At 34.9% G+C, this 27,958-nt stretch overlaps 1 protein-coding gene across 41 annotated transcripts in view; it reads left to right on the plus strand.

Moving 5' to 3' along the window:
* RIMS2 (regulating synaptic membrane exocytosis 2) overlaps nucleotides 1-27,958 on the plus strand; it is a 591,823-nt gene that overhangs the window by 231,404 nt on the left and 332,461 nt on the right. For all 41 annotated transcript variants that reach the window (XM_038555311.1, XM_038555266.1, XM_038555308.1 and 38 more), the window contains one exon: nucleotides 26,858-27,783. In XM_038555311.1, coding sequence (XP_038411239.1) covers nucleotides 26,858-27,783 — 926 coding nt within the window. The remainder of the gene's footprint in view (nucleotides 1-26,857; nucleotides 27,784-27,958) is intronic.

A 27,958-nucleotide genomic window follows, 5' to 3' on the forward strand; every position in this document is an offset into this window, starting at 1 on the left:
CTTATCTAAATCTCTTATCCAGCTTTACATTTTGCCCTCTTTGACCCAGCACTTTTAGGATTTATTGTTAGTTGTACTCCCAGTTACTCCTGGTATGTGTTAGCCAGGTTCTGTTTAGGTGTATAATCTCTTTTCATCCTTAGCAAGCCTAGTACTTTCTCAATTGGGCTATGTTAAGATTTGACCTTGTAGATCAGTTTGCCAAGAGGAGAGGTGGAGGCAGATCCCTAGAGCAGCCAGTATAGTCTTCTAAGGTACCTAGCTCATTTGAGCCTTTGGCATGGTCTTCAATCAAGGGAATCCTCCATCTTCCAATATGTGGAAGTGAGTTACTTTCATAGGCCTAGGAGATGTGTGGGGATCTAGGGCTCAAGGATGTCTGTTGTATCCACCTGGGTAGTCACATCTCAAGTCTCATGTTTTGTTTTGTTTTTTGAAAGATTTTATTTATTTATTTTTTATTTGAGAGAGAGAGAGAATACAAGCAGGAGGAGCAGCAGAGGGAGTAGACTCCCCACTGAGCAGGGAGCCTGATGTGGGACTCCATCTGAGGACCCTGGGATCATGACTTGAGCTAAAGGCAGATGCTTAACCAACTTGAGGCATCCTTCAAGTCTCATATTCTTATTACTGCTCTGTTGGGACCCTCACTTTGACATAGATTTGCCTAGGCTGAGAATTTAGCCTTTTTTTGAAGTTCTTTTACTTTTATAACTAAATTCTCCAACTTATATTTATTAGTCTTTAGCTCTATCTTCCTTCTGGCTTTATGAGAAGAGGCCCTTTAATTGAGAGCAGGGAGGCTATTTGACTCTCATACTTTGTTTTATATTGATGACTGACTGCCCTCAGCTTATCATTTTTAAATTTTCAATGCATTAGTCTGGTATATAGCAACAACAGTCCAGTTCCAATCCTTATAATTACTGTTTCTCCTATATTTCTCAAATGGCAGAGGTATTGCATGAGCCAGTGTATCCTATTTATAATCCATCCATTTATAATTCCACGTGAAAATTTTAACAACTGCATTACCATGTCAGGGACCATCAATATTCCACTTCTACCAATAAGAAGTTACTCATATCTAGTTGGCCAGTGAGTTATTCAACTTCAAAATCTTTTTGGATCTGTCTCTTGAGCTCACTCTTGGTATTGTCTTAGGTCTAGTTTATTAGAAGCAGAGCCTGAGACAAAGATTCCTGGGTATATGATTTGTTGAAGAACTGTTCTTCAGCAAAAACCTTTAAGGGTTGATGGAAGCAGGATAGGGAAGGGGAAAGAGCTGAAGAAGGATTGGTTTCAGGTAATGACTAGCCGTGGCTTGATCCTGAGTGTGTGTATGAATGGGAAAGTGTATATCTGGGGGCTTGGATCTTAAGTATAAATCACAAGGTAGTATTTTGTACCTTTGGGGCAAGAGTATCAGACTTTGTCCTATATTGGTAGGTCATGGGCTCTGGGCCTTGCTTGAGGAGGGAGTGGCAATTCTCCTTTCCAGGGGAGGTTACTCCTGTTAGATTTCAATGTTTTGTCATAACATGCAAATTAGCTATTTTGAGGGCTCCTGGGTGGCTCAGTTGGTTAAGTGTCCAATTGTTGGTTTTGGCACAGATCACCATCTCAGGGTCCTGGGATGGAGCCCCACAGTCTCTGAGCTCAGTATGAAGTCTGCTTATCCCTCTCCCTCCATCTCTTTTCCTTACCCTGCTCACACATATGAGCTCTTTCTCTCTCAAATAAATAAATAAAAATTTTAAAGAAAATTAGCTGTTTTGTCTAGAGAAGGAGGAACTAATATATTTCATAAAGTAGTTAGTGGGAAAAAAATCTTGAAAAGAAAAATGATCTAAATATAAGTATTTACATATAACTTTCCCAAAAAGGATAAATGTAGAAAAAGAAGTATTGAATGGGTTGCATACTACAAAGATAGCAATAGTTTAATATTGGGACATTTGCCAGTATTTTATCTAATAGGGAATCAACATTTTTTTCTTTTCACTCACTTTTCTAGAAATTTTGCTTTGTAATTAAAAATAACCTTACTGATGATGTGTTCACTGTTTAAATATATTTATTCAATATTTACATAAGACTGCATACTACACAACTGGAAAAATTTCCAAGATGTGCATCTATTAACTTCTATTTGTAGAGCAATTGTAAATTGGTCTTAAATGCAAATGTATTGCATTTTAAGAAAACATTTTGATGAGATGGGCATATAATTTTAAAATATAATATGTACTTGGTATTGATAATAGATTGTCAACATTGTCCCTTGCACTTGGAGTCCCTAAGTCATTTACAGCGCAGTAGATTTCCTCTGGTGCTTGTGCCATTTGGAGTCCTGTTACAGTGGCTGCTAAGTACACTATCTTGGAGGAAGGATCATCTTCCAGTGTAGCTCCCTGGTGCCTCTTCAGTTCTCCAATGAATGCCAAAGACCAAATGCTCTGGTTTTTGGTTAAGGGTGAAGGAACCAGAAGCACCCTATTCTGATCTTTTTATCTTTTGTAACCATCTATTCTTTTTGCAGGACTATGACTTTCTGATTTTACCTTAATGTATATTTTCTGTTAGTAACTCTAAGGGAGCAGAGCTAAAGATGTAGGCTTGGAGTTTAGTAGGTAAGTCATATATTTTTAATGTGAATAATTGAAATGTACTGGATCTGCTCTGTTGCACATGATCTTCTTATCTGAAAGTATATTTAGAATCCTATATTTTTTCTTATCTAGCATCCACTGCTGGATGAGGCAGCTAATTCTTGAGTATAAAGTGAGTTTATGTAGTTTTCTATTTTAAATCTGTGATGTCTTTGAGTAGGGCAAGATTTTGGTAATTTTTAGGTAAATGTTAAAGAACCTTCTAGTTATCTATTCACTGTCAGAATTTTGGAAAATCAATTTCTAAACTCTCTTTATAGTTTATTTATAATTATAATTTATAAATTTATAACTCTCTTTATAGTTTTACATTATAAATTGTTTACTGTCATACCTGACATGAATTTTTGCATTTAGGTGTGAAGGGAAACGTGCCTAGAAACACCTCTTAATATTTATTTAAAGTTTTCTTCTTTATGAAGTAATATGATAGATCAAAAAGAAAATAAAAAGTGCATAATCAAAGTCAATAGTTACAAATCAGTTTTCTTATTGATATTTTTTAGAACCAGGGAAATTGGTTTTAAAATGGTTGTGAATTTTCTATTGGTATGTTTACTATATTTGAAATAAGAATTATAGGCTATTTGTTATATGTTTCATTTGTTATCTGTAAAGCTGCCTTTTAATTTTGATAATCCAAAAATATTTATAATGACCATAAAATAGGGAAAAAATCTGATAATGTTATGGGGATGAGTCCTGGAAATAAGTGTGGAATAAATAATCTGAAAAAAATAATGTAAACAAAAAAAGTTGTATTCTACAAAGAGCAGTGAATTTCCAGATATGTGACTGACAGTTGAATATATTTTCTTCATGTTCAGAAATAGTTTGATTTCAATATTATTTCAATTGCTAGCCACAGGTCAATTGTGTGTGGATATGTGCATATGCCTGTGTGTATACGATACTTGTGTGTATGTACATGCATAAACATGCAACCCAGCAGCTGAAGATGCAAAGGATGACATATATTTGATCTTAAATCAATAAAACCAAAGAAATTATTTACAGTGATGTCCAAAATGGAACTTCATAATATAGCATTTCATTTTCTGTATCTGGTATTGGCTGTACCATAAGAACAAATAAAACATGAAAATATAATTGGATTTTTAGGAAAATCATTCATTATTTCATGATTCAGCACCATAAAGAGCCAAGAAAATATCAGAGGCATCTAGATTGTGGCTCCCTATCTTTCCTGCACAGGTGCTGCAAGTGATATTTAGGCAGATGATTACTCAGGGTATTGAGGGCAGTCTTCCACTGTAGTCTTTCTTCCTTCCTTCCTTCCGTTTCGTGAAGGAAGTAAGCTTACTTGAGGAGGGAGGTTTTTATTTCTTTTCTTTTTTGAGGGTTTTTTTTAGTTGTTTTCTGTATTTCTTTTTTTTTATTCTTTTTTCTTTATTTTTCGTTATTTCTTTCTTTTTTTTATTTAGTTCTTTCTTTCTTTCTTCTTTCTTTCTTTTTTCTTTCTTTTTCTTTCTTTCTTCTTTCTTTCTTTCTTTCTTTCTTCTTTTTCCAGTGTACTGGAATATGTACTGGCAAATGTACTTTCTTTCTTTCTTTCTTTCTTTCTTTCTTTCTTTCTTTCTTTCTTTCTTTTTTTTTTCTTTTATGATTTGTTTATTCATGAGAGACACAGACAGAGAGGCAGAGACACAGGTAGAGGGAGATCAGGCTCTTTGCAGGGAGCCCGATGCGGAACTCGATCCCAGACCCCAGGGATCATGCCCCAAGCTGAAGGCAGACACTCAGCCACTGAACCACAAAAGCATCCCTTCCACTGTGGTTTCTATATCCTTCCCCTTTACTCCAAAATAGGATAGATACTAATGACTTTTTCCCCTAAAACATTATTTTTGAGACTGTAGAGATGGATTTGACAATAGAATGGTGATTGCAACTTCCAGCAAGACTGGATCCTGTGTGTTCCTTATGGCATAGTAGCTTGTTTGCATGAGTGGAATCAGAATTAACAGAACTGAGCAACAAAGCAACCGGTAAACAGAAGACAGCATGAAACTAATAGCAATGGACTTACATGGGGGATTGAGAATGATTTTAGCACTTTGGTTATCAATGAATGAAATACAATAAAGAAAAAAAGGAAATATGCACAAAAATATTTATTTGAACCTTGAAAGTTACATTAGTAACATTTTAATTCTGTAGTTTACAAAATATTCTTACATACAAGTTTTAATTTACTAACATGGCACATAAGAAGTACAAAACTATATTTCATATATGAATATTTGCATTGGAAGACATTCTGAAGCATTTTTTATTCAGAAGAAGTTTCGTGTCTGTTTCACAATAATGATTTTTTGGTTGTAACTGATTAGTTTTTAGGACAAGTTCATAAAGCAATTTGAAAAGAAGAGATAAAAGACATAAAAGAGGGCACAAGGAAAGAAGAAGTTGAAGACCTTTTACAGCTTATCAGGCTATGTCTGAAAGCATTCATTTTTATTTATTTATTTATTTATTTATTTATTTATTTATTTATTTATTTTTAAAGATTTTATTTATTTATTTGAGAGAGTGACGGAGCAAGCATGAACATGGTGGTGGGGGGATGGGCAGGGGGGAGGGAGAAGCAGACTCCCTTCTGAGCAGGTAGCTGAGCAGGGCTTGATTCCAGGACCCTGGGATCATGACCTGAGCCAAAGGCAGATGCTTAACCACCTGAGCCATCCAGGCACCCCAGCATTCATTTTTAAATAACCAAAACACTGATTCTACTTAATGACAAACATGGTGTATATCTAATGCTACTATAAAGATCAATTAAATATTTCCATTTATTATTATTATTTGATTTACCATCTTTAAGTTGGTGGCATAGTATGGATAAATCAGGTCTCTCTTTTAAAAAAAATTATTGAATATAGTTGACACAAAATGTTACATTAGTTTTGAGTGTACAACATAGTGATTCCACAAATTTATATATTATGCTTTACTTAACCACAGCACATCTACTGTCACCATATGACACTATTACAATATCATGACTATATTCCTTAGACTGTACATTTTAGTCCAGTGATTTATTCATTCCATAACTGGAAGCCTGTATTTCCCATTCTTCTTCACTCATTTTGCCCATCTCTTTATCCCCCTTCTCCCTGGCAACCATCAGTTTATTCCCTGTATTTATAGTTCAGATTTTACTTTTTATTTGTTTGTTTATTCATTTTTTAAAAAAAATCCAACATATGAGTGAAATCATATGGTTTTTATTTTTGTCAGTCTGACTTACTTCGCTTAGCATAATACCCTCTAGGTCTGTCCATGTCCCCTTTTATGGCTGTATAATATTCCATTGTGTGTACACTACCACATCCTTATCCATTTGTCAATTGACACTTAAGTTGCTTCCATTATCTTGGCTATTGTAAATAATTCTGCAGTAAATGTAATTCTTTTCAAATTAGCATTTTCATTTTCTTTGGGTAAATACCTAGTAGTAGAATTATTGGATTGTATGGTATTCTATTTTTAATTTTTGAGGAACCTCCATTCTGTTTACATTCCCACCAGCCGTGTTTAAGTGTTTCCTTTTCTCCACATCCTTGCCAACACTTGTTTTTTCTTATTTTAGCCATTCTTACAGGTGTAGGGTGACATCTCATTATGGTTTTTGACTTGCATCTCCCTAATGATTAGTGATGTTGAACATCTTTTCATGTTTCTGTTGGCTATCTGTAGGTCTTTTTAAAAAAATATCTATTTGTTTCTTCTGCCCATTTTTTAATAAGACTATTTGTTTTCATGGTGCTATGTTAGCTCTTTATATACTTTGTATATTAAACTCTAAATCAGATCTCTTTAAAAAGCTTCCCAAAGAAACTTAAGTTAGGTTTTCCCCCTTTTGATACTCAGAGAATAGATAGAGACATTCAGAATCATTACATTAACCTTTGAGGTTTTTCCCCTCCAAATCTGCAGACTCTTTTCAGAAAAGTTTGATAATAGCTAACAGAGTACTTTATATTGTTGTATGGTATAAAATTTTACCTAAGGTGATTCGTGAATATTGAATCTGTTACCAAAGTTGATAGGGAACAAATCAGAGAAAGAGTTACTTATTGATATAGGAGTCCAAGCTTACAAATATATGCAGCACTTAATGAAGACTCTGAGAGCATAGCTAGTGCCTTATTTTCTTATCCTGAAATGGAGAGGATATGACATTTCCAAATTGTTGAAATGCTTCTTTAAATCAATTGTGTATAACCATGATCACTTTTTTTCATAATTGTCATTACTCTTCAGCAACTTTTTCATATGTATTATAATAAAATTGTTTCTCAACATTTAACTCAATGTAATATTTATTTTAAAGATCTTCATTTACTAGTTTTTTTGAGCTATGAATCTTAAGTTTTGCTTTGGGGTGTATAGATTTATTTGAAGATACATATTTATATGAAATTGTGTATTTGGCCTTTATTTTCATCTCACAGTATTTGACGATCTTCAATTTCCCACCTAAATGTCTGAATATTTACTATTCTTGATTTTACTATGAAATTATTATTATGATACTCTGTTCAACTTATGTTTAGGGTTACACTGATTGAGAAAACAAAATAGCAGATCATAAGGTGTGTAGATATTCTCTGCAGTCTAACTAAGATCTCTATTTTAGATTCTTCCTTACTACAGAAGCTGCAAAACAGAAAACTCACCTTTTCTTTGTAGCTTCAGGCAGCCTTGTGACTGACTACTCAGTTCTGGAGAAAGAGAAAATGATCTCTTAGTGCAGCCTCTCTGGTTTCTCCCTTTTTCCTTTTAGGTACATGCAAGAAATGCCTGAGCTGCAGTATCCAAAGTCCAGTGTTATAAAACAATATGTTACCGAGAGTCTGATGCCTTGTTGGCATCATTTAGTGCGTACCAGTCCTGGACTAACATCCCATTGTGCAAGACAGATACGTATGTCTCCTGTTAAAAATGCTGTTTGATGGATTTTCTGGAACTTGTAGCCAAAGGCAGTCTTACCTGATTATTAGATTAGCTTTTAGAGGGGTTCCTGGATGGCTCATTTGGTTAAGCATCTGCCTTTAGCTCAGGTCATGATCTCAGGGTCCTGCGATTGAGCCCCAGTTTGGGCTCCTTGCCCTCCCTGATCATCGGGGAGTTTACTTTCCCTCTGCCTCTGCCTTCCACCCCTCGTTAGTGCTCTTGCTCGCTCTGTCTGTTCCCCTCAAATAAATAAATAAAATATTTTTTAAAAAAGGTTAGCTTTTACAGATGAGCTTCAAAAATGTTTGCACGTTATTGTTAAAATAGGCGTGAGGCATTTCTTGTTTAGGCTTGTGTAACCTTTTTATGTATATTCTCAGAAAATATTAAAAGATACATGAATACTACTTTATTAATGTTTTTAATCCCACTCATGTCTATCGCAATGCTTTGTGGCAGTAGGAAATTATGATATGTAGGAAGGAATAAAAACTGAGTGTAACAGAATATATAGGTTATTTGGTACTGCTTATAATAACTTTATTAATATATATTTTCTGATTTAATATTAAGAGTGTATTTTGCCTTTATAATTTTTTTTACTTAAATTAGACACTACATTAATTTTTGAATGAAATTATTTTACACATAAAAATAGTATTAAGAAAGTAACCTTATAGGCTTGCTAACTAAAATATTACTACATTAAGCTAGGTCTACATACTGCTGTTTCATTAGAAAAATTAGAACCGAAAATTTTCAATACTTGTTGATAGTCTGTATAAAAAAAAAGAAAAACCTGTACTGTCACAAAAATCCACCAATTTCTAGTATTTCATTCAGGTTTCAAGAAATCTAGCCAATACATGAAAACTAGAAAGGAAAAACCACGAGGCTTTTTTTTTTTTCCACGAGAGAGAGCTTAAATCTAATCTTTTTTTGGAAAAGTCAGAAAGTTTATATTGTGTTCAGTCATTAGCTGTGTTAAAATCCTTTTGCTGTAGATTTATATTTGTAAAATAACATTTGTACATTATGTATGTGTATATTCTTATATAAAATATTATTAATGGACAACTTAAAATTCTGGAGGGGTACCTTAGAAAAACCCAAATAATATGATCTTTCCACATTTGTACCAGAAGACCATTTTTATGGTCTTTATATTATTTCATCACAGCCAGGAGAATGTTAGTTTATAAAATTGTTAAATTCCAGCCCCATAGTAGGAAGTTCAGAAACCTTCAAACAAATAAAAATCACTGCTGATATTGTGTTTGTCAATTATTAGTTAAGATTATTTAACCAGCTTTCCTTAGATTGTGTTATGTATTTATAAAAGTTGATTTTGATTGTGGTCATTCTATTCTTTGTATCTTTATTCAATCATAAAGAAAATGCCCCTTGCCTTTTTAATTTTAAAGTTAAAAAAGTGAACTTTTCAAGTTGCCTTAATGTTGATGTGCAGAAAAGCATTGAATTATCATATAAAAATAGGAGAATTAAGTTCAGGAAAACCTTAACTTAAGCTGAGCTTACCTTAACTCAGGACCTAGTTACCTAAAATTGTCATGATACATCTCTCCTACCTGGGAAGTGTAGTAAAAATTCTACAACAAAGTATATAATATTATAAGGTCATCATTTATAACAATATAATACACAGTATTACAGGATTATAGTAGGGTAGAACTAGAGGGGATCTTCATTAGCTACTTTGAATCATGCATTAAACAGAGAAGGGAAAACAAAAGCCATTTTCAAGAGTATTTTTGTCATTCATATATGTGTATGAATGGATTCAACCTGAGTGGTTCTTTATAATATACAGTTGAAATAGAGAATCGTGGTTTGAAGAAATTCTCAGTATTGAATAACTCAGATAAGTTTTACAAATAATAGCTTAGGGGTAACATGAGACATTAAGTACTTATCATAGGATATGGAGTGGATCTTTTCCTGTTGCTTTGGCATGTTAGACTAAAGCTGAATGTGAACAAAAAAAGTATTAAGTACCCTATCATTAAACAAAAGTCTTGGTAATAATTGATACCCAGAACTTGTCTCAAAGTTTTCTAAAAGTAGATTAACTGGTAGCTACCTTTAGCTGTCAAGCCCAATGAAATACACTGCTGCTAGTGTATTCAAGCACTCATACCCAATATAGAAAAATAATCCACTAAGTAGATGAAAATGCCCATATAGTCAGAATATTCCTTTGTTCAGTGATAGAGGAACATAAATAGATATAAAATACATTTGTTCATTGGACAATAAAACATAGTTTCCTACACATCTTTTCCTTCATATTCTAAATCTATTCAACTCAAGAAATAAAATTCATAGCCAACTTTTTTTCCCCTTTTTCCTTACCCTTCTACCCTTCTACATTTAATCTGTCGAAGTTTCATAGATTTAATCTCCTAAATATATTTTGTTTCATTCCTTTCCACTGCCTTAGTCAAAGATCTCATAATTTCTCACCAGAATCATTGGAATAATCCAATTGATCTTCCTACTACCAGATTTGCTCCTGTCCCTTGTTTTAACCAGATAATTGCATGAGTTAACTTTCTAACACAAAACATCTGATGACCTTCTCATGTCTACAGAATGAAAGCCCAAAATGCTTAGCATGGTACATGAGCCTTTTAAATCTTCACTCAACCTTGATTTCTGGCCTCCCCTGCCACTTCTGAGTTTGATCCTGATTTTCTTTTCTACTGAACTCTTTTCTGTACTTTATTTTTTGTGCTGTCTTAAATTCTTTGTGCAAAGAGTTATGATATAAATAATTCCAGTTAATAAGACAATGTAAAAGGGATTTTACGTGATATAGAAAACTAGAATAATGAAAAAATGAGGATAGTTCTTTATTGTGGGTATCTCAAGATATAGATGCAATTATATAATCTAGTGCCATCTAGTGGTAAGTACTTTGAGTTTTCTTTCCATAACCCACTGAGGAACTTTCAATGCACTTCAACACCTCTTTCCCTGCCTACTGTCATTGCACTGATCATTGAATTTTTGAAAATTGTACTTACCAAGTTTTTTTTTTAAAGCTCCAACAGCTTCTGGTTTCATAAATGTACCTAAATACTGTCATAACTTGCAACTCAAACAAAAGAGTCTCAAATTGGGATTGGAATGCCATATTCAAAGAATTACAGAGATTTTCAGGTATTAACAAATTAAAACCTGAGGAGTTAGTTTTACTATTTTTAATTCTTTTGAAAAGTAAAATTAACTCTATAGTTATCAGTGACTTAGGAATTCTTTTACTCTCTCTTACTCCCTTCATTTCTTATAGGGTGACTGAGATAAATGTCAGGCTCTGTATTAGATATTCTTTGCACTTATGAATTGAAGTTTTCAGATGACTAATGATAGCTTTTGGCTAACTATTGCACTTTTTTCTAGGTTCTTGTTTAGCTGAGCAATAGGATATAAGCAGCGGTGTGCTGGTAAATATTTGACAATCAGCTCTCCAAAGGAAAACAAACAAACCTTGATTTATAGCATTTACCTATTTTCATGATATAAATGACTATGTCCCAACATGGCTGATTTTCAGGTACCAATGTGACTTCACTGACCACAGAGCTGGGAGATGTTTTACAATAGGCTGCTGGTGATGTACTACTGGATAAGGAAGTATGATGTGTACTATAATATTCTGCCTCTTTCATTTGAAGTCACTCTCCTCTTGGCTTATATTTATTAGTAAATCTGTACATATTTTCTGTTCTTACACCTTTCTCACTTGTTTAGTTTCTACTGAAATAGCAGCCAGGTTACTAATGACCCCAGATATCTTAGAATTCTCACTGGAGACGAGTCTTTCTCTGGCCTCAGTTAGCAGTGTGTTTAGTTATATATGACATGTATTTTATAGCCACATGTTTAGATAAAGAAGGAGTTTTATGTTTTCCTCAGATAAAAACAAGTCTGGAGAAGGCAGCTCGAGGATAGTAGTACAACTGCTCGAGGAAATCAGTAGAGACCTATGCTTTTTGTTATTGTTGTGTCCTGCCCTGCCACCCACAGTATGTACATTTCAAACTCATGGTTAGAAAAGATCTGTTGAGTTATAGGAACAGGAAGGACCACATTCTAGTCCAAAAAGGAGGAAGTGCAAAGTATGAAAGATGTATGCCGGCTGACTCTATCTCTTTTCGTTAGGCATAAATAGCTTTGTAGAGGTTGCATCTAGTCAACCTCTGACTGTTATTGACCTGAGCTATGTCATGTGACCACCCATAGCCACAAAAGAGCCTGGCATATAAGTATTTTAGACTAGACACACTGTTGATCTGAATAAAGTTAGGATTCTATTTTTAAGAAAGAAATGAGGTTGAGATCTATTTGGTAGCCAGCCAGCTATGTCTGCCACAGTCTGTTTTACCTTTGGTCCTGGTTCAACCCTATGAACTACATAAACCTTAATTTCTTACTGCTATCTCCTCAATTTACAGTTTAAGCAAAGTGTATTTTGAACCCTAAATCATAAAGTCCTGTGTTCAATAGAATGGCTTTAACATAATGCAATTCTAGACTTACCTGGTATATAGGATACCCTTCTTTCTCACTCCTTGCTCCCTTCCATGTGGAGAGAGCTGTGCTAGAATAATATTCCTGGCTCCTACAACTCCCTGTTCTACTCTGCCCTCAGGGAAAAGGAAGTAAACATAAGTAGCTCTTTTCCTTTTCTCTTTCTCTTGGGAACAAGCTGCATATGAGATAGCATGCATTTTCTTCTGTTCCTGCCTTAAATTTTATAGGGATAAGCTATAAAGTAGTCTTAAACCAGTGTTGTCTGTGCCTGAATAGGTGTGTTTTTATGATTTTGAGGCTTCTAGAAAATCCACTTTTACATAGATGTAGGCCAATTCTCCAAATTCAGTGTTACCAGTAATAGAAGTTATACTTCTTTCATACTCTGTTTACCTCTTCTATGTGTTTCTGAATTAGCTTAAAGGTTGGGGTGAGGGATACCATAATGAAATTATTTAATAAAAGCAGCTTGTTGCTATTGCTTGAGACATGTTGAGTGTTACTTCTTTTAATCACTTTCTAGCCTAAATAGAACAAGTCTAATGTCATAATTATCATATGAAATTTAATATTAAACATGTAATCTTGTGATTGTTGACCACAGAAAGAGATTTTGGTTTCATTAAATGACTATTTTTAGTATAAAATGAGAAATGATGGGAATGTGAACTGGTGCAGTCACTCTGGAAAGCAGTATGGAGATTCCTCAAAAAGTTAAAAATAGAACTACCCTACGATCCAGCAATTACTAGACATTTACCCAAAGAATAGAAAAATGCTAATTCAAACATCCTGATGTTTATAGCTGCATTATCTATAATAACCAAATTATGGAAACAGCCCAAGTGTCCATTGGCTGATGAGTGAATAAAGATGTGGTATACATATACATATATAATATATATGGAATATATATTGGAATATATATTATATATTGGAATATAATGGAATATTACTCAGCCATAAAAAAGAATGAAATCTTGCCATCTGCAAAAACATGGATGGAGCTAGAGAGTATTATATTAAGCAAAGTAAGTCAGTCACAGAAAGACAAATACCATCTGATTTCACTCATACGTGGAGTTTAAGAAACAAAACAAGCAAAGGTGGGGAAAAAAAGAGAGAGAGAGAGAGAGAGACGGAGGCAAATCAAGAAACAGACTCTTAATTATAGAGAATAAACTGATGGTTACTAGAGGAGAAGTGAATAGAGGGAAGGGTGAAATAGGTGATGGGGAGTAAGGAGTGCACTTGCTGTGATGGGCACTGGATATTTGTTTACCTGATTGAAAACTCCAGAAGTAAATGTTACTTCAGTTGGAATTGATCCTGAATATCATTTGACATAATTCAAGACTTAATTTCTTTCTTCTTTTAATTGTCACTAGGTGTCACTAAATTTTATGACTTCATTTTGGGAACAGTACCCCAGCTCATGAGCTTAAATTGATTTCAGTAGCTCAGAGAGTGACATGAATCCTCAATCATAAAATAGGAATCTGTGTCTCAGCACTGTCAGAGAGATGTTTTTAAGTCACTGTGATTGGACAAGCTTAGGTCATTGTACTAGTCATGAATGAGGATGATAACATGCAGGGATGATGCTCTGCTAATCATGGTGCACCCCTAGGGCAAGCGAGGTCAATCCAAACTACAAAGCTGAGAGTGGAGGAGATATTCCTTCCCTTCTAAAGAAGAAGAGAAATCAGTGACAGGGCCAGCAACAGATATTCATTATAGTTGTTTCCAGAGTATATTTCCTATTGTCTTCATTTAGAAGATTTTAAGTAACCCCAAAATTCTCCTATTTTTTGCTTTCTACCTGACATAGTTTTAGAGAGTAGGCATAAATTAAAGGTTAAAGAAATAATTTCACTGTGTGGTATTATTTTCTATTAGTTACTTTAAAAATTGCTTAAGAAACTTTGCCATAAAGTAGTAAAATACATAATTTATCTGGCAGCATTTATATTTAAAAACATGTCCACGTTGAAAAGAAAGTCCTAACTCCAGCGTCTGATCTGATCTTCATGGTTTCAGACATGCCTCTTAAACACCTCTTCCAATGTGGTGTTTAAAAGAGAACATTGTTTTAAATATTACGAAACCACACAAAGGCACTTAAGCCTTCTTTCACAAAGCTCAGCTGCTGCATTGGCTCCCATCACATTCTGCTTCATGTTATTTGGAGTTGAGCTCCAGTATGCATCATACTTTTGGGGGGGATGTGGAGTGGCTAGCTGTAACACAACACTGGCAGAGGAAATTTGTAGAGGAGTGTGGGAGATAAGCTGGTAAGAGGCTAAAAGAGATTTATTGAAGGGAGAATTACCTCAAGGAAATAATTATTAAAAAGAGGATGTTCTATGGAACACAATATGGGGTGCAATGCTACCTTCTTCAACTCCTCAGTACACCTTCCTTAAAATTTCCATTATATTTTAATACTTCTATGGTATAAATATATGGGTTTGGGGCAGACTTTCTTAGACTGGGAATGGAGTGAAAACAGTGGTACCATGAACTAGAGTCATTTATTACTTTCAGCCGGTTTTCTTTTTAATTTTATTTATTATTTATGATAGTCACACACACACACACACACACACACACACAGAGAGGCAGAGACACAGGCAGAGGGAGAAGCAGGCTCCATGCACCGGGAGCCGGACGTGGGATTCGATCCCAGGTCTCCAGGATCGTGCCCTGGGCCAAAGGCAGGCGCCAAACTGCTGCGCCACCCAGGGATCCCACTTTCAGTCAGTTTTAAGACAGTCTACTAAAGATTCCATTTCATAGTATTTTACGAGTCTTAAAGAATTAAGGAATCAAGGGTATCTAGCTTCCAAGAAAATACACTGCATATGTAAACAGTGGGGCTGATTGATGCATAATTTGAAGCAATGCAATATTGCTATAGATGGTGAAGGAACAGCAACAGATCATGCCGGCACGCAGATGTTAGGTTCTGTTTTGTCTGTTTGAGGAAGAACATTCTGTTAGCTTGAAGATAAATCAGGTTTCTTTAATTGGTCTAATAGTCATATCTGAAGGTGAAGATCATGCAGAAATAATTTGTGCCTGTTCCTTTAGCTTCATGTCAAGATAGATAGCATGCTGTGTGTGTATTTATTTGATACGAGAACATACAGGAATTATCAGAAAATTTCTGTTACTTCAAATACTAGTATAATGATGGTTTCCCCATTTTTTTTTTTAAAATTTATTCATGAGAGACACAGAGAGAGAGGCAGAGACACAGGCAGAAGGAGAAGCAGGCTCCATGGAGGGAGCCCGATGTGGGACTCGATCCCGGGTCTCCAGGATCACACCCTGGCTGCAGGCGGCGCTAAACCGCTGCGCCACCGGGGCTGCCCGGTTTCCACATTTAAATAAAATATATTTTGTGTTTTTGTCTTTGTTTTTATTTTGTCATGGTAGTTGTTTTATAGAGTTCTGTATTGAGTTGCTTATCATCAGTTCTCTTCCAAGAAAAATCTTATTTAGCAAGAGCTTTCTTTGTACTTGTTACTCTTGAAAATAATCTCAATTGTATTCTCATGCAGGCTGGTCGGAGGCTACTTGACAGAACTGTACCTCTGATTTTTAAGGATTCTTTCTGTTCTGCTACGACAGTCTGTTGATTCCTGACCTCTTCCTCTCTGCCCCTCCCTATGCACTTTTCTCCACATCTCTGAAAATGTCACTTAAATATTTGAATCACTTACAAATCAACAGAATTGCATAGAAAAAAAATTCAGTAGCTGGGAGATTGAAGAGGTTGATATTCTCAAAATTCATGTATAGAAGGCACATCTTTTTCTTGTTCCCTTGGGAGCGATAGTTTTCAGTAATTTATGAGTATTTTTTAAGATAAAATACACACAAAAAAGGAAAACAATTAGTATGTGTTTTGTCTAATCCTTTTATGTTTCTATTGTAGATAGGCTGGTCAAATAGGGCAGATGTCATTTATTTTTATCATAGTGTAAAAAATACCTTGCTTATATAGCTTTATTTGTATATTCAATAAATATTTATTGAGTATCTACTGTGAGCCAGGTATTTGAATCAAGTGATCAGAACAGTGATCCCTGCCTGCCACTTGCAAAATGTACATAACAGGAAACAGTAAATGAATAAAACATATACCATAATTACAAGACTATAAATGTTATGAAAAAGATTTAAAAAATAAAGCAGGCTAAGGGGATTGGGATTGGGAATGTAGGGGCTGGAAACAAGTTGAGGTACTAAATAAAGGGGTCAGGGTAAGCCTCCTTGAGAAATTGAGATTTGAGGGATGAATAAAGAAGGTCTCTACTGACTCGAAGACTAGAAGATGTCTGCTGATATGTGGACAAGCAGCATCCCTGGTAGAGAGATGGTCCTCACTTTAGGATCATTGCTCTGGCAATGAGAGGTCCAAGGAAGCCATGGTGGCTGGATCTGAGTGAGTCAAGGGGAGTGGTAGGGGAGTGGTAGGGGAGGAGGCCAGAGAGTGACGGGTGCCAGATCCCATAGGCCTTGTCAGCAAAATGAGCTACTACTGACAGGTTTCAAGCATACTTTCAAGCATACTTACTTTCTTTCTGCTGTGCTAATATTGAGCTGAAGAGGGCACACAGTAAGCAGAGACCAATTTTAGGAAATTTTTGCAGTAATTCACAGGAGAAATGATGATAACTTCTTTAGACTTGTGCCAGAGGAGGTGATGAGATGGTGAGAAGCATTTGGATTTTGGATATATATAGGTAGATCCTGTAGAACTTCCTCATGGATTGGACAAGCAATTGAAGGAAAAGAATTACCATGAACTGAGATGGAATATTCTGCTTATCCTTAAACCCACTTATCTCTATTTCTCATATTTTAAAACACTGTATGATTCTTTTTCCCAAGAAGGAAATAAATACTTAGGATGAAAATTAATGATATACTTTTTTTTTTTAAAGATTTTATTTATTCATGAGAGACACACACACACACAGAGAGGCAGAGACATAGGCAGAGGGAGAAGCAGTCTCCCTGCGGGGAGCCTGATGTAGGACTTTGGGATCATGCCCTGAGCTGAAAGCAGATGTTCAGCCGCTGAGCCACCCAGGTGTCCCAATTATATACATGTTTGGTTTGCAGATAAGCAGCATCTGTTTTTTAATTTGATATGTATTTCTGCTTGTGTTTGTTTCCTTTTAAAGGAGGAGATTTCTCTTCTCTGAGTAACAATACTTGTAGGCCTCAACCCCAGATCTGTAAGTTGTCTTTTTTGAACAAATAGAAAAAGGAGAGAATGCGATAGGTGCATTAGACCAATAATTGGAGTTCAATAAAGGAACTTTACAATTAACATAAAGGTTTCAGGGAAGTATTGGATAAAATAACTCTTTCTGGGGGCTTTCACCGATGATTATAGAAGTAGTTGTTAGCTAAATTTATTTTTACTTTGCTTCTTCTTCTTTTTCTCCTGTCTTGCTCATTGTATTCTTTCTATTTTTCTGTTTTCCATAAATATCATAAGGTTGTTTCTAAGGCTGTCATAAACTCAGAAAGAGTACCTTAAAGAAAGAATAAAATCACTACAGATTGAAATTGTCTTCTGGTATAGACTGGCTCCTACTGTTTGTGGGTTTTTTGTTTTGTTTTGTTTTGGTTTGGTTTTTGTTGTTTTCTGTTTTGACATGGCAGTTTTGGGATGGATAGTGGCAAGCAGGAATTGGCCCAATGGGTTATGATAGGGGAGCATCATTTGTGCACCATTTCCTAGGGATTTTAATATCCTCATCTTTAAAATATAAGTTGAAAATATTGTCATGAATAAAATGAGAGTTAATTTAAACTGGTATCTGATTCATAGAATATTTTGTACTTATGAAAATTATAAATATTCTCATGAAAACTTTTTAAATCCCAAATTGAGTCCTCATAAATTTGAATGCATGGGAAGTACTTACCCAAGGAATTAAGAAAAAACATACAAAAGTAAAGAGTTAAAAATGGGGAAAATAGTCCTAAGAGGAAAATATACCTCTCAAAGGGTAAGGAGGAGGAAATTAGAGACCTAGAGAGATGGATATAGAGTAAACATATTAGGAATGATATGAATGAAATTCTGAGGTGGGCTACTAAGAGGATCAGGAGACAAGGTTGAGTAAAGGAGAGTACTGGCAGCGGAGTGTGTAGTATAGTTGGGATGACACTGGCAAGAGAACTCAGGCAAGTGGGAAAGTGAATGGAAGGAAAAAAGGAAGCTTATATACCATTGTATCAACTATAATCTTGTGTCAGAATCTTCTGGACTTACCAGCATGGAATAATCAAAATATTCTGGCAAAACTTTTTTCCCTTCGATTTGATATGAACTATGGGGTCTAAATGCTTCGATTTTGTTATTGGTTAGCATTCCTATGAAAATGATTGATCTTGGGGCAGCCCGGGTGGCTCAGCGGTTTTGCGCCACCTCCAGACCAGGGTGTGATCCTGGAGACCTGGGATTGAGTCCCACGTCGCGCTCCCTGCATGGAGCCTGCTTCTCCCTCTGCCTGTGTATCTGTCTCTGTCTCTCTCTCTCTGTGTGTGTGTCTCATGAATAAATAAATAAAATATTAAAAAAAAAAGAAAATGATCTTTAAATATTTATCACTTTTGTCTCAGTAAGCTACAAGTCTTTGTTAGGAATCTCAGTGAATAAAAACCACTTTGTCTGTCCCCACTGCCCCTCCACAATCTCTCCAAGACTTATTTTTTTATTTCTTTTTAAAGATTTTATTTATTTATGAGAGACACACAGAGAGAGGCAGAGACATAGGCAGAGGGAGAAGAAAGCTCCCCATGGGGAGCCTGATGTGGGACTCAATCCCAGGACCTTGGGATCATGACCTGAGCCGAAGGCAGATGTCTGACAAATTGAACCACCCAGTTACTCCTCCAGACCCATGTTTAAACTTGAAATTCAGGGAACCAAAAACAGCAAGAACTTTCTCATCTTTCCCCACACTTCAAACATTGGCCTTTCTCAGTACTATATAAGTTTATTTGGAATCACTTAAACGAATTATTTCCTGTGCCATTACACCTCTGGGGAAAGCATTCTTTTAGTGAAGATTAAGCAACTTATTGAATAATTGAAAAGAAATTATAGACCTACTAAACCATCAGCAATGTTTATTGTCACTATATATTTTATAGTGACAGCAATGCAGTGGACTCCAATAGCAAACACAATGAATTCTGTTATTTTTGTAATACTGTAATTCACGTAGGAGAAGTGGTTCACAATTTTCTCAATCTATCTGTTTTAGTATAGTGCCCGGAAATGCCATGGATGTAGGATGCATTTGGTATTCAGTATTGTGAGGCACTAATCAGCTAAGTACCGTAATCCTCCTTACAGGGTACATTCTTACTTGACCTGGAGCTATATCCAGCCACATAGTAACAGCATTAAAGAATAACCTTTTTCTTAACAGGCCCATCACTACAGGATTTTGTGACTCCATCCATGAATGAATGTTGTTTTATGTGTTTATGTTTTATTTAATAATTCAGTTTTGAAATAAAATGATTGCAAGCAAGTAGAGACTTTCAAATCATCTGATTAAGGATGGATCCTATGATTTTGCTAGAGCTAGAAGGATTAAATGAAAGCACTGCCTGGCACAGTGTTGATGTATTTTTATCAACATGATGCTTCATGCTCGACAGATGTGCATTGATTGAGCAAAAGGTAAAACTAAAAAATGTATTAGATGTTGTGATGTGATTTGTAAAAAAAAGTTTGGTCTTTTTTGGTGTGTTTTTTGATGAATATAAATTGTTTGATTTATTAGAAGCTTCTTGTAGGAATTCTAGGCATGGGAACTATATATTTCATATTTTATAGGATCCTATATTTCTGTTAAATCCTGGATTTAATGTGTCTTAATTGCTTTAAATTTCAGAATTTGATTACAATGTTATGTTTAAACTATATGGTTAGAGTTGTATAATTGAATTAATGAACTATCATTTTAATTGATTTAGCAATAACCATGCTTTATAAAGCTTTTAAAAAGATGGAGTTTTTCCCCAGATTATTGGTTCTTCAAATATTATTTCTGTTATTTATAAGTGACAATCATTTAATGATCTCTACTAACAAAGATTATGAGTAAGGGATTTTCTCTATAGGTAGTGCTTAATTGAATAGCATAAATTTGAATTTGCAGAAATTAGTCATCTTCAAATTCTTTACTTTCAGTATCATGATTCTTAAAAATTATATAGGTATTCAGAGTTAAAAGTATACAAATATTAAAGCTTAAAGTTTCCATATAAGCATTCACTGTCCTTAAAATTGTTTTGAGATGTTTTATACAACCTATATTTTCAGAGGCTTGATGATTAGTTTGTAGTATATATAGTCAATATTGTAGGTGGTATAATAACACAAACCACACAGCATGGTAAAAGTTGTAAATATGAAAATAGAAACTATGGTGAAAACACATTGTAAATACAGTATGTAACTGAGACTACCTTTGGGAAATTGTTCAAAGTGACTTTAATTGAGAAATAAGTTTTTTATTTGGAGTTTCCCTATCAGTAAGCCTGATTTTTATACACGGAGCTTTAAAGAGACTAATTGGTAGACTTTCTTGCTCAAACTCTTATGCCTAATCAGAATGACATTTATAATGGAGTATACAGCTAGAATATTTAGAAACATTGAATAGTCTGTATGACAAAAAATTATAAGCAATGAACAGAAATGCTACTTATTAACTTATATTTTCAATATTTCCATATGTGATTTTTTTATAAACTAGATCTGGATAAGACCCCTGTGATATGGGGAAAGAGAGAATAACTTAACAACCTAGATTTCAGTAAAAAGAGGTAAGATGAACAATATTAGGTGAATATAAAGTGAATACAAATATATACTGATATTGTTATATCAGAAATAGGGATGAACTGATGCATAGGAGTAAAAAATAAGGACCTATATAATGTCACGAATATATTTTATTCTAAGGAAGGGCATAATTTTGGATTTTGCCTCTTAATTTCTCAGTGTCTTTGAAGGATTAAGGAAATAAAGCATCTTAAATAAATTGCTCCATTCTTCTGAATTATAAAATATGGGTGAAATACTGTTAAATGCTTTATGATTGCTTAGAGAATTGTACAATTTATCATTAAATTCTTTAACTATTAAATGTTTTCTACCTGATTATAATAAATGCTAAGACTTGCTTATAGAGGACAGTAGCAAAGGTAGAGATTAAACTGCTTGAATTTTCATGGGCTTTCTTCAGGTTCCGAAAAAAAATAGTGTCTAAAAACACAGCAGTTTTAATTTAAAAGAGAGTATATATAAAATAACTCATGATCTAGTTGGCAAAATCATTTGGCAGAATATTTTAATATTTTGGAGTAATTGATAGATTCTTCATTGTTTGGTAAGAGTAGTCATAGAATAAAATCTTGCCTTGCTCCTAGCATAGCTTTAATATAGTACCTGAAAACACATTTTTTAAAACTTTATTCTGTGTTAAGTAACAGTGACAATAGTTATTCCAATTTCAGAAGTCATGAGCACTATTCTATTTTTACTTAAATCCAGTACAAATCAGTCTACAGTATGATTCACATGCTTCAGGCAAATTTCATAATCTCTAGAAAATGTGATTGTTGGAATTAATATTGAATTCAATATTTCTAAGGTATGATTTTTCAAAAGCACTTAGATGACTTGTTAAGTGCTAATTAATAATAAACTTTCTTTTGAACTGAATTCTATGATAAATATTCTTTTTTATCAAACAAATAAAATATATTTCCTATATCATAAAGGCTTACTATATTCACTTTATTTATACCCTACTTTCAGAAATTTATGTTAATTCCTCAGGAAATGAAGTGTTTCTTTTCTTACCCCTACCTCTGTTCTATAATAACAAGTGTGATGTTAAATATATTGTGAGAAATCCTTAATGTACAAAGAGGTTTTGTTCTAAATGTTTAATTGTAAAGTGACTGGCACTCTAAATATATTTTTCCAAAGAAATCATTTAATAAGCAATTGCTGGATTTTGAAGCCCAACAACAAAAGTCCAATGAACATATAAAATACACTACTATAAAATAGTTCCTTCCTTTTACCTATGCTGGGTGCTATTACTGCCAAGGGAGCAATAGGAGAAAGAGAAGAGCTAGACTATTTTAGCCCATCAGTGGGTTTGAGTGTAGAAGAAAACAGCCTATCATGAAAAGTAGAGTCATCTAAGGGAGAATGAATCAGTTCTTTAATTTGACAAATGTTTTTCAAGTACCTACTACGTGCCAGCTTATATAGATCCAGGTTGCTGCTCCTCGTGAACCTCAATGTTTTAGAGTATTGTAGACATTCTTGGATAGTAATGGACACGATTACCTAGGGCAGAGGTACTGTGAGGAGGAAAGGCCGTTGTCAGGTTGAATTGCCTTCGAAATATCCAATTTCCTGCTTCACATTTTCTCAATTTTTTTACTTTCTTACATGGCCTTAAGTCCCACATGTTAGAGATTAATTTGTATTAAAAATCTTAAAGCATATAAGTATTTTTGATAATATTATAAAGCCAATATACATTCATTCTGATTTAATCTGGTTGTTTTTCTTTTGATTCCCAACTGAGATCAAGGACAATGAGGAAATGGAATTTACTCAGTTTGAGAGCAGGAATTCTTTTGCAAAGGAGGGGTACATGAAAAAGGCTTGGTTGGCTACTTTTAGGTGGGTTCTAGAGATGAACTATCTTGGAAAAATATTTGATTTAGTACAACAAGAATTTAGTAGATTTTATATTTTATAAAACAGCTTTAAGTAAAAAAAGAAAGAAAGAAAATAATAGCAACCTAATGATAATAACGAAAACATTTCCAATGAAGTTATATATTTTATAGAAATGGGCAACACTCCATGTAACTACATTACTCTAGTCAAATGTACCTTTTTCAGGAAGACCTTTCTTACTGAAAGTAGCACCCTGAAATTAGAATTTATTTTAACAATGAGAAGATGGTCAAGATGGAAGAAGAGGAGTGGGAGATACAGGCTTCTAGTTACAGAATGAATAAGTCACAGAAATAATAAGCATAACATAGGGAATGTAGTCAAAGATACTGTAATAGCGGCTATGATAACAGATGGTAGCTACACTTGTGGTGAGTACAGCGTAACAAATAGACAATTTGGATCTCTATGTTGTACACCTGAAGCTAATGTAACATTGTGTGTCAACTATACTCAGGTAAAAAAAAAAAGTTTTAAAAATAAATAAAGTTTTAAAAAATTGTTTTCTTGTATACCATTATAAATCTGAGAAACACTGGAATCTTACTCTTGGAGAGTATCAATTTCTTGATATTAAATTTGGTTTATGAATAATCTATATTCTTGGAGACAAATGTATTTATTAACTTAGGTTGGAAAAAAGTAAGATACCAGAATGTATTTGAAATTCCTAACATAAAGTCTGCATCTAATGGAGGTTAGATGGTCAGTTTAGAAGAACTGATGTAGGGCACTTGGGTGGTTCAGTCAGTTATGTGTCTGCCTTCAGCTCAGGTCATGATCTTGGGGTCCTGTGATCGAGCCCCATGTTGGGCTCCCTACTCACTGGGGACTCTGCTTCCTCCTGTCTTTCTGCCTCTTACCTTCCACTCCTGCTCGTGCTCTCTCTCCCTGAAATAAATAAATAGAATCTTTAAAAAGAAAAGTTAAAAAAAAAGAACTGATGTAATTGTTTATTCTTTAGAGTTCCCTAGAGAAATTCTCTTTTACCTCAGTTTTTAAAATATAGTCAGTAGATATAAGTAGACAGTTAATGAGATGTATGTTGAAAATTGGCAGCAGTCAGTTATTATATCTTGCCAGAAGTATTATTTTTTGCTATCCTTAAAGCTTTCATTTAGGCGTATTAACTTGATGAAGTCATGGTATCATTATTATAAGATCATAGCTTAACTGATTGAGCCACTCAGGTGCCCCACGTTTCTTTATTCCTAATCTATATTATAATATGTAGCATTTAGATCTTACCTAATACATATTTGTTAAAATAATATATAAGTTAATGTGTATAAGCTATGTTTTTCACTTTAAAATACAGATTCTCAAAGATTAACCAGCCATCTAGGTCAAATAACTAGTTAATAACAAAAGTAGGACTAAGAAACCCAGATCCCTTGATTCTGTTCTTCTTTTTTAGGATAATTGCCACCATGCTAAAGTATTTTTTTCTTTAGTCATATGTATAAAAATGACAGAAAAGTAAAATGAATTATGCATAAATAGATACACATATAAGATATTACGTAGGTCAATACTATAAAATTTATTTTGAGTGCTCTATTTTGATTGTCTATTTTAAAGTATAGGAGTCTATGGTTTTATGTAACAATTATAACTGAAAAGATTTGTTTTTAATTCCTAAATGTTTTATATGCAGATATAAGATATACATGTAAAAAACCCCCAACACATCCACTTGCCTAATCATAAAACATTTAGAACAGACTATTTCCTTCATACTTTGTAATACTTTTGCCTTTATGGTTCTAGGGTAGAGTCTATCTGGCTATGCACTTGTGTGACACTGAAAGGTGGAAGAGTTACAGAAGCCATTATTGTAAAGCAGCAGTTGTTGGCAGGCCCACAGGCTGATGTGAAAGTCTCAGTGGCTCCTGGCAAGCTTCTGTTAACTGACCACCCCAATGCTATAGGCAGCTGAGATAATTGGTGGCAAATTCCCAAAGCTTGAAATTCATAGCAGCTTCTCTAGTGAACATTTTGAGAACCCTTGTCTTTGGTTCTTCAGGCTAAGAACAGCAGCATTAACTTCTTTGGCCTTCATGGCTGGTTCAGTTGTGTAGTTTTTGATTACTGTATTAAAATCCTTTCTACTTAGAAAACCTGGAATGACTTCTGTTTTTATTAACAAATCTTAATTGATACATTGGCAGGCTTTATTTCAGATATGGAGGAAAGGATTTGGTGACACAGGAGAATCTATTTTATTTATTTATTCATTCATTTATTCATTCATTCATTCATGAGAGACACACACACACACACACACAGAGGCAGAGACACAGGCAGAGGGAGAAGCAGGCTTCATGCAGGGAGCCCAATGTGGGACTGGATCCTGGGACCCCAGGATCACACCCTGAGCCAAAGGCAGACGCTCAACCACTGAGCCACCTAGGTGTCCCAACACAAGAGAATGCAGAGGAGAAGATGATGTTGCTGGGTTAGGTCATTCCACATTATCCTTTCTCTGCTCATGCTTTTAGGCCCCCAAAACATAACATGTAAGAAATTCACAATGGAGCTAGCTAATGTTGGTCATCTTTAACTTCAACTGACCTCACTTTTTATTATCTCCTGTTCATGTGTCCTGGCAAAAATCCCCATGACAAGTATTCTGAACTTCTGTCATCCTCAGGAATCCAGGTCACTGCTTTTCATAGCTAGTGGTTGACATTATCTGGGTTCATACCAGAAAAGAGGACAGTGTGAATATTTTGTTGATGAAGAGTATTATGCAGATGACAAGGTTCACAAGGTTCACTATGTTCTTCCAGTGTTAGAGGGGCAGGTTGAGAACTTAAAATATGGTCTCTTCCTCTGAGGCTAGAAGGAAGTATGAGTGGTTAGATATGAAGACAAAGGGAAGTATTGAGCTGGCTTTAATTTCAATGAAGACAGAATAAAAATAACAGTCTCTTCTGTTTCCTACAAAGACTTTGTGTGTGTGTGTGTGTCTGTGTGTATGTGTGTGTGAGAGATGAATAAGTCATTATTGTTGGTATTTATTTAAATTGTTTATCTCAAGTTAGAGCAATAAAGAAGAGTTGTAGATACAATGATAAGATGAAAATTTGGATGAACCAATACCAGGAGTGATCTAGGTAGCTGATGATTGAAAAATGAATTTTTAAAAAGATTTTATTCATTTATTTATTTGAGAGAGAGAGAGAGAGAGAAGGGGAGCAGAGGTAGAGCAAGCAGACTCTGCACCTAGCATGGAGCCGTGGGGCTGCATCTCACAACCCCTAGATCATGACCTGAGCGGAAATCAAGCATCAGATTCTTAGCCGACTGAGCCACCGAAGGGCCCCTATGAAAAATGATTTTTTAGAGCCAGTATTTAATTTTAGTCAGAATGTATTCAACTAGTGAGCCAAATCAGTTTGGCTTCACTATGTTTTCAAGTGACTTCATATCAAGATATTAGGAATAGAGTGTCAGGGGGAACTTTTCAGTTTCTGAATAGCAATTGGGAGATTGTCAGTATATTGAGCCAAGCAAAGAAATTACAGTGAAGTCCATTTTGCAGCAGCAGTGTATGATGCTGACTCTCTTATTTCAGCACATAAGTATATTCCATATGTAGTGTGTCACGCATTAAAGAACAATATCAAAAGTACCTTTAAATTTTCCTATTTGAACTGAATAAAATATTGGTACAATTTTTGTTATGGCATGACTTTAAAAAGAAATGTTTTAAAAAAGCAAAAGAACTATTTGAATTTAATTTGTCAACCCACAAGTAAATTAATAAAACGTTGAGTTGTTTGGACGTTGCTCTTCTCATCATTCTTTTGCCTTGCTTACTTAGGACACGAAGTCCATCAATATCCAGAGATCAGAATAGAAGATACGACCAAAGAGAAGAAAGAGAAGAATATTCACAGTATGCTACTTCAGATAACGCCATGCCTAGATCTCCATCAGATTATGCTGACAGGAGGTCTCAGCGTGAACCTCAGTTTTATGAAGAGTCTGACCACATAAATTACAGGGACTCCAACAGGAGAAGTCATAGGCATTCCAAAGAATACATTGTAGATGATGAGGACGTGGACAGCAGAGATGAATATGAAAGGCAAAGGAGAGAGGAGGAATACCAGGCGCGCTATCGAAGTGATCCGAATTTGGCCCGTTACCCAGTAAAGCCGCAGCCCTATGAAGAACAAATGCGTATTCACGCTGAAGTGTCCAGAGCAAGGCATGAGAGGAGGCATAGTGATGTTTCTTTGGCAAATGCTGAACTGGAAGACTCTAGGATTTCTATGCTGAGGATGGAACGACCATCAAGGCAAAGATCTATATCTGAACGTAGAGCTGCCATGGAAAATCAGCGGTCTTACTCAATGGAAAGAACTCGAGAGGCTCAGGGACCAAGTTCTTATCCACAAAGGACCACAAATCATAGTCCTCCCACCCCCCGGAGAAGTCCAATACCCATTGATAGACCGGACATGAGACGTACTGACTCATTGAGGAAACAACACCACTTAGATCCTAGCTCTGCTGTGAGGAAAACCAAACGGGAAAAGATGGAAACAATGTTAAGGAATGATTCTCTCAGTTCAGACCAGTCAGAGTCAGTGAGACCTCCACCACCAAAGCCTCATAAATCAAAGAAAGGAGGTAAAATGCGTCAGGTTTCATTGAGCAGTTCAGAGGAGGAATTAGCTTCCACACCTGAATACACAAGTTGTGATGACGTTGAGATTGAAAGTGAGAGTGTAAGTGAAAAAGGTAAGTGCTGTCTTCTCACCACACTTTCCCTGGAGTTGATTTTCTTAAGGGCTTTCTTTTTAGGTTGTATTTGTGATAAACATTTAATAGATATTACTATGTTTATTTTAAAAGATTCTTAATGGTGCCAGTTATGTGAAGAAAGGTTCAAGTTTTAAAAAGTAACTATCTTCTG

Source organism: Canis lupus, chromosome 13 (genome assembly GCF_011100685.1).
Source record: "Canis lupus familiaris isolate Mischka breed German Shepherd chromosome 13, alternate assembly UU_Cfam_GSD_1.0, whole genome shotgun sequence".
Taxonomy (NCBI): domain Eukaryota; kingdom Metazoa; phylum Chordata; class Mammalia; order Carnivora; family Canidae; genus Canis; species Canis lupus.